At 38.9% G+C, this 7,604-nt stretch overlaps 1 protein-coding gene across 1 annotated transcript; it reads right to left on the bottom strand.

Annotated features, from left to right (window-relative positions):
• Positions 1-1,680: 1,680 nt before the first annotated feature.
• On the bottom strand, positions 1,681-6,151 carry sox12 (SRY-box transcription factor 12). Its single transcript, XM_058374096.1, is given in 5 exon segments — positions 1,681-1,868; positions 1,871-2,051; positions 2,054-2,136; positions 2,139-2,234; positions 6,103-6,151. Coding segments are annotated over 5 exon segments (597 nt in total).
• Positions 6,152-7,604: the final 1,453 nt, after the last annotated feature.

Below are 7,604 nucleotides of genomic sequence, written 5' to 3'. Positions count from 1 at the left end.
ATTATTTTGTTTTCCAACAAATCAGTCTATTCAAAACAAGATGATAAAAAGCGTTATATAGGCCATTTGTGAGCTCTACGGGGCTATTAACAAAATGCAGAATACTCACTCAGACTGACTTTTTATTTTCCCTGAAGATTTAAATCATGAAAATTTCAAATCTGTGCTTCCTAAATTTCATCAGCATGTGGACTTGTTCAACGAGAGGTGAGAACATGCTGGCTCCGTCCCTAACTCAGACCACATTTTTCTAATTTTTACATTTTTGCTAATTCCAGCATACAGACTGCTTGTTAGATCCTCTTAACTGATTTTGAAGCAGGTGAAAACCTGGCCAGGAGGAGCCATCCCTGCTCTCCAGGACTGTCTTGAGCACCCTGTCTGGCACAATTTCCAGGAAGCTGAAAGCAATTTCAAGGAAGCACCACCTTGGAGGACTACATGACATGCTGTGAAAAGCTACACCAGCAGGTGCTTTGATGACATGACTCCAAGACCATCACCACATGCCCTAATCAGAAGCTGTGGTGTACTGCAAGGTTGCAAAGGTGCAAGTCCAGAAGCTCCACCTTCAGAGCAGGTGACAAGGTTATTGAAAAGGAACTATTACTTCAATATTATAAGTGCTATTGTAAGGATTTTGATTGCTCTTCAGTACATCCATCATGCCTGAGTCATCTCCTCTGGGAGACGTTTGCAGAAACTGAAAACAGCTATGGTGGTGTTTCTTTATATGGGCCTTCCTGTGATGTATTTATGAAATCATAACTTTTAATACTTGGGTTTCATAGATTTAAATTTAAACCATATGCGCAAGATATTAAAAATAACATTTGGACCTTCACCAGCTCTGGGTCAGATACAATAAACAATAGCCTTTGTAAACCCATGGCAATTTCCATTTCTAACTCTGTTTGGCCCTTCCCAATTGCAGTGTATATTTGTTGTGTGGCAAAAATGAACCCTCTTTCAAAGTTGCTGAAGATACTTTTTTCACTCATCTTGAACAAAAAAGTCAACTAGGTCATGTCAAGATTTTATACATGACATAGACCAATAGTTGCAAATTAAATGAACCCATATGTTTCATGCACTGCACCTCTCTGCGAACATTTGCACCATTTATTTTATAAAGTTTATATGCTCAGTTATATAGGTTATTTTAGATTCATTTCTGTATGAAACAGAAGGTTGGTTTCGACATTGTTTACTATGAAAACCAAGCTGCATTTACATATTTAAATGATCCACAAACCTAACTTTCAATTAATCTAAAAAAAGATTTGCATTGTTCTGACATTCAACCCATTTGCTTCTAAGATTCAAACTACATGACACTGTATGCATCTTGTATTTTGTGGGATTCTGAGTTGGCATGAAATGCTTCGAAGTTCTTGTCCAGTGTGGAGCAGTCCATATGTATGTATTTAAAGTTTGTATTGGATATGATATGCAAAATTTCTTCAGATAACACAAAGGAGGAGGAGGAGGAGCTGGCGGGGGACCTTGCAGAGTTATATCCTTGCAACTCAGGCACCACAAGATTTCTGAGTACCTGAGAGCCAGAGTGTCAGAGGAGTAGCTCTGTAGGCTGCTGGGTAATTTGACTCTGAGTTGAGATTCTCTGGGTAATTTGACTCTGAGTCTATGTTGCTGGTTCTTTGGGGAAATGGTAGTAGACTAATGGTGGAGGATGGTCTGGGTGTGATCATCTTGCTCAGTTACTGGACTTGGCAAGTTTATATCCACTGTGTTGCCATAACTCATGTTCTTGTTATAGCTCTTATATTCATTGCCACTGCAATTCAGTTTTTGTATGGAGGCATTTGGTTTAACTTTAAACCCTGTTCTGGTGAGGCTGACTGACTAAAATAAGACTTGCTAAATTTCAGGGGCTGTTATTTTGTTTGACAATGCTTGTAATCAGGGTAGTCAGCCATGTGTTTTAGATAAAACCTCTTGATCAGTGGTATCTTCTCAGAATCTCTAAGGAGTTTCCAGCATTTTCCAAGGTGCCTGGAGATCTCTGCATTGTGCATGTCTTAGAAAATGGTGGAAACTCCTAGGTGACCATGATCTTTTGTTTTTTGGTTTGGGACCAGACCATAAATGCATTCATGGGTCGCTTGATGTGCCAGTAGGAGATCTGCACCACTTGAGGTCTTTTTTGAATGGTCTATGCCTAAATAACTTATCAGCATCCTTGGCTCCTAGTCCCACAGACAGTGTTTTTGCTGAACCATGATGCACAAGAAATATCTATTTAAATGTATTTCAGGAGACATCCATGAGTAGCCAATAAAACAATAGGAAGCAAGTTTTATTATTTTCATTTTTCTTAGAAAACAATTCTTTTTATAATGTAGAATTTTAGAATATAGAATTGTGTATCCAGTATAAATATTTTACGATTTATAGGAAATCATTCATCATTATAACCAGCATATGAAATTATTAGATTTAGATATCAATCTAAACAGGCATACGGTCACACCAGGGCCAAATGTTTCAGTGATGGAGGCATGCCCATCTACATTGTTGGTATGAAGTACTAGTTTCTTATGCATTATGTCCATACATATAAAAGAAACAGTCTTGTACGTGTGGATGTTATATATGTTGGATGGTACTGCTTTAGCAAAATAAAGATGGCTTACAACTCCAATTACTACAGACAGTTTTGCTTCAATAGCTCGAGACTGAAATTGCTACAATAGCCATAGGACTCTAATTGATATGAGCAGTTTTAGATAGATAGATAGATAGATAGATAGATAGATAGATAGATAGATAGATAGATAGATAGATAGATAGATAGATAGATAGATAGATAATGTCAACAACAGACTTTATGATAAAACTGCAATTCAATTTCATTTTATTTTATTTGTATAGCACTTTTAAGAATGGACATCTTGTTCAATTTATAAGCTGTTCATTATTCATAGTAAACAGTTTTCTCTTTCTACCTCTCTTGATTAAGAGTTGCCTTTCCTTCCAGAACTCCAAACAGAATTAGGGCATCAGGGTGGTTATTTACACGCTCTGCACAGCTGTATATTATGAGCAAGAATGGTTTGAGAAGTGCAGAGAAGCAGACATGTTTATGTTAAAGAAGTTGTATTAGGATCATCACAGGTGTGCTGTAGAAATAGATCTTTCTTGAATACATGGACAGGGAACACACCCTTTCACTATGGAGAATTCACATCCACATGTGTCACTGACAAAACATGTAGAAGAGAAATGGAATGATTTAGTAGAGTGGACACTAAAATGTGTACAAACTTTTGATTTGAAACCTAATTGATATAGTGAGAAAATGAAAGCCTATTGCATGCCCTTAAATTGGCTGACAGATTATGTAGAAGGAAAGCACAAATGTGGTAAAGGTGATGTGGCAGTTACCACACATGACTACTGATGATCCCGTTTAAGTGTAGTGTCCTAAGGAATTCTGGGAAACAGTAAACATGATGTGTGCCTAATTAAAAATTGTGCACCAGTGCAAATAAACTGCAAATCTGGTTATAGGCCTTGTAAAATGTAGTATCCTTTAAAACCAGAAGCTATTAAGAGTATTACACCAGTTTTCAGCTCTTTGTTGAAAGCTGGTTTAATAGTACCATGTGAAACATCTCCAGTGAGATCCAGTAAAAAAAAGATTAGCCGATGAACCTGAAGAGTGGCGTTTTGTGCAAGATTTACAAGCAGTATCTATTTATAATTAAGCTCTCAGAATTAGCCTACAGTCACTCACACTCTCTCCAGGGTTAGTGCGCCTTCAATATGTGGATGATTGTTTGCTTGCAGCGCATTCTAGAGACCAGTTTGTAAAAGATACCATTGTGTTGCTTTATCATCTATCAAATTAAGGACACAAAGCAAGCTTGTCAAAATTGCAATTTGTACAACAGGTAAAATTCTTGGGGCATCATATATCAGGACAATTGTAAAAGCATAGAACAAAATGGAGATGCAGCTATACAGAACATTCTAAAAGCTAAGACACAGCTAAAGTCACTCTTAGGCATGTGCTCATTCTCCAGAACATTTATACTCAATTATGTGATCCTTGAGTGTCCCCTGAGCTCAACAGCTCATGCAAAGGGACTACAGGCCCACAGTGCACGTAGCTGGACACTTGAAGCAGAAAAGGCCTTTGAAGATTTGAAGCTAGCCTTACAAACCATTCACAGAGACAGTAGATTAGAAGAACATATTAAGTAGTACATAATTTTGACACATTTATGGAAACATAGAGTTTTTTTTTCTTCTTCAGGTAAATCAATCATGCACAATGGCCTGATTTCTGAGCTCCTGGATGCAATCCCATTCCATTTCATAGGGTAATGACAAAGCAAAAGCTGTCGCTCAAAAATCCTCTGTGTGCAAAGAAACTTTGTATGTTGAAAACATATACTGTACTCCTGACCTTACAGCCGACCTTAAAGATCTTCAGATGAAATGCACAAAAGAAGAAAGAGCAGCAAGGAGAAAAGCAGGATGTGTGGTAAAAAATTGGGTTTGGTACAGCCCCAAAGACAACCCCTGTTTGGCAAAGAAAATGTTTCCTTTCTGTGCTATTGATGCATGGGCAAGACCACACATCAAAAAGAGGGATGTACAACAGTATCTCTAGATATTGGTATACCAAGGGCTTTACTAATTACTCCCAAAAATGTTGTGAAAAATACATAGTGACAAATAATGCTGGTAGAGGTGTTAAAGCCTCCCAGAGCACTCAAATTCAATTCAAATTCAAATTTTATTTGTCACATACATACAAACCATACACAGTATGACATGTAGTACGACTTTTGTCCTATCAAAGAGAGTTAATTAAGAGTTAAATACATTGCACATAGTTGCAGTACAGTTCTGAGGTAGAGCTGTAAAGACAGATATAGTAAAAAGGATATAAATTGAAATTAAATCACTTAAAATGTGAACAAGATAAATAAAACAAAGAGGTTAAGTTACTGTATAGGTACAAAATAGGCTTTGTGCAAATGAGAATAGAATGTGCAATATCATGATAATCTAGTCTTTAGTTGGTTGTGTGTGTGCATGTGTGTGGTGTGTGTGAGAAATTGTTTCTCAGTTCTTGGTGTCCAACTGTTTGAGGCCCAGGCCCAATGTCCTGTGGGAAGAAGCTCCTCATTCTCTCTGTGTTGGTCTGACAATAACTAAGAGAAAAGTTCATTGTTATAATGGTTGAGGTCCTTCATTATCTTCCTGGCCTTGGTCCAGCACTGCTTGCTGTAGATGGACTGTAGGTCAGGGAGCTCAGTGCACTCAGCTGATCACATAAATCTCTGTAGAGCCTGTCTGTCCTGCTTGGTGCTGTTTCCAAACCAGGTTGTGATGTTTTCTGTCAGTCCACTATTAACTCCTTTGTTTTACAGATGTTCAGGAGGAGATTGTTTTCTTGATACCAGTTCTCCAGGTGTCTAATCTCCTGTAGGTAGGCTGTCTCATCGTTGTTGGTGATCAGGCCCAAAACAACGGTGTTGTCAGCAAACTTAATGATGCAGGTGGTGTTGGAAGTGGCTGCCAGTCATAGGTGTAGAGTGAGTACAGCAGGTGGAGAATACGGGCATGAACACAGAACCACCTCAAGCTACAAAGATGGACTAAATGCTAAAGCATCTGCTTGAAACCATCTGCTTGAATTGCTTCAGCAGCAGGTGGTGACCCAGGAGCTGGCCCAGAATCTTCATGTCATCACAGCTAATTTAATTGCGCTCAAAAAGCTCTTTCTGCTGCTATTTCTCTCCCTGACTCCTGCCGAGACATCCAATGCCTTGTCTCCAAGATGATCAGTAACGATGACATGAAAGGTTTCTGAAAACCTTTGAGCGAATCCCCAGCATGGAAGACTGGCCTGCTGAGGACTGGGCCTACATCTTTGCCCCTTTTCTCTCTGGGGAGGCCCCATCCTCAAAAACAAAATCCTGGAACTGTCTCCCATCTGTGGAGCGGCAGATTATCACCACTGGTCTTACCACTCTGCGGCAATGGAAGAAGTTGGCCTGGTCTGATGAATCATGTTTTCTTTTACATTACATGGATGGTCAGGTGTGTGTACACGTCACTTACCTGGGGAACACATGGCACCAAGATGCCACACATGGTTCCCGCCATCCATGTGGCTGTTACTTTGACACGTACCACCTTTCGTGGAAACGGTATTTCTTGATGGCTGTGGCCTCTTTCAGCAGGATAATGCGCGTGCCCCAAAGCAAAAATGGTTCAGGAATGGTTTTATGAGCACAACAACAACTTTGAGGTGTTGACTTGGCCTCCAAATTCAGCAGATCTTAATCCAATTAGGCTGGGATGTGCTGGACAAACAAGTCAGATCCATGGAGGCCCCACCTTGGAACTTACAGGGCTTAAATAATCTGCTGCTAACATCTTGGTGCCAGATACCACAGCACACCTTTAGGGATCCAGTGGAGTCCATCAGGTCTGTTTTGGCAGCAAAAGGAGGACCAACACAATATTAGACAGGTGGTCATAATGTTATGCCTGGTTGGTGTATATTTAGTGACATCTGCTGTTCAATGCCAGACAATACACTAAGTAAAGTAGATACATATATTTACTTAAGAGTTGTTGTATAAAACTCAGTGTTTTTGGCAACCCAATTATTTATTCTTAAATATTGTTACTTCGACCATATATAGCTGATGTAGTACACTGTGAACATCTTGGTGCCAGATACCACAACACACCTTCAGGGATCTAGTGGAGTCCATGCCTCAACAGGTCAGGCTGTTTTGGCAGCGAAAGGTAGAACAATACAATATTAGGCAGGTGGTTATAACTTTCATTACTCACCCATCTCACTGACTCATTGTTGAATCTGTCTGTGAATGAAAACATCATGTTTGTTAGGACAGATTAAATAAAGAAAAACACTGCTCAGAGAGGGAGCGATAGAGGTTAAAGGTTTGAAATTGGGGGTTAGCAGTTCTTCCCTAACTGGTTGAAAAAATCCTGGGCATACTGAGCTGCACCTTACTTAAGCTTCTTTAAACAGTCAGTACTGCAATGTCAAACATATCTAAATTCAAACTAGATGTACACTTCAGGGTTTTCAAGGGTACTATAGTAAAATGTGTATTTTAAGTGATGGAAACATTTATTTATACAGATGTGTAATTTTACTTTTCATTTAGTTGTCTATACCAAGTCTTTCTTTTTAATGGGTGTGTGCTCATCTATCAGAACTGCTTGCTGTCCCAATTTTACATTAATGTAATGTTCTTTACTTCGTGAATATAAAAGCTTGTTAATAGGTATAAGCTATCTATCTATCAATTCTATCTATCAGCTTCTATCAAACAGCTGTAAAGTGACAGTATGCAAAAGCATGTCTTCCAGCTACAAAGAGCACAGCAATTTTTTTGCAATAATATGGTCAGCCTGACAGTGTGTGAGTGTGAGAGAGAGAGAGAGAGAGAGAGAGAGAGGAGAGAGAAAGAGAGAGGTCTGCCCCAGGGACAGTTCTACTGTCTTACTGTACCACTTTGTTTAATTTACATTTGTTTACTGTTTTACCTTCTTGTCTGTGTTTTAAATTGTTGGTTTATGTT

The sequence above is a fragment of the Hemibagrus wyckioides genome, linkage group LG21, assembly GCF_019097595.1.
Source record: "Hemibagrus wyckioides isolate EC202008001 linkage group LG21, SWU_Hwy_1.0, whole genome shotgun sequence".
NCBI lineage: Eukaryota > Metazoa > Chordata > Actinopteri > Siluriformes > Bagridae > Hemibagrus > Hemibagrus wyckioides.
This window is presented reverse-complemented; position numbering and strand designations above follow the sequence as displayed.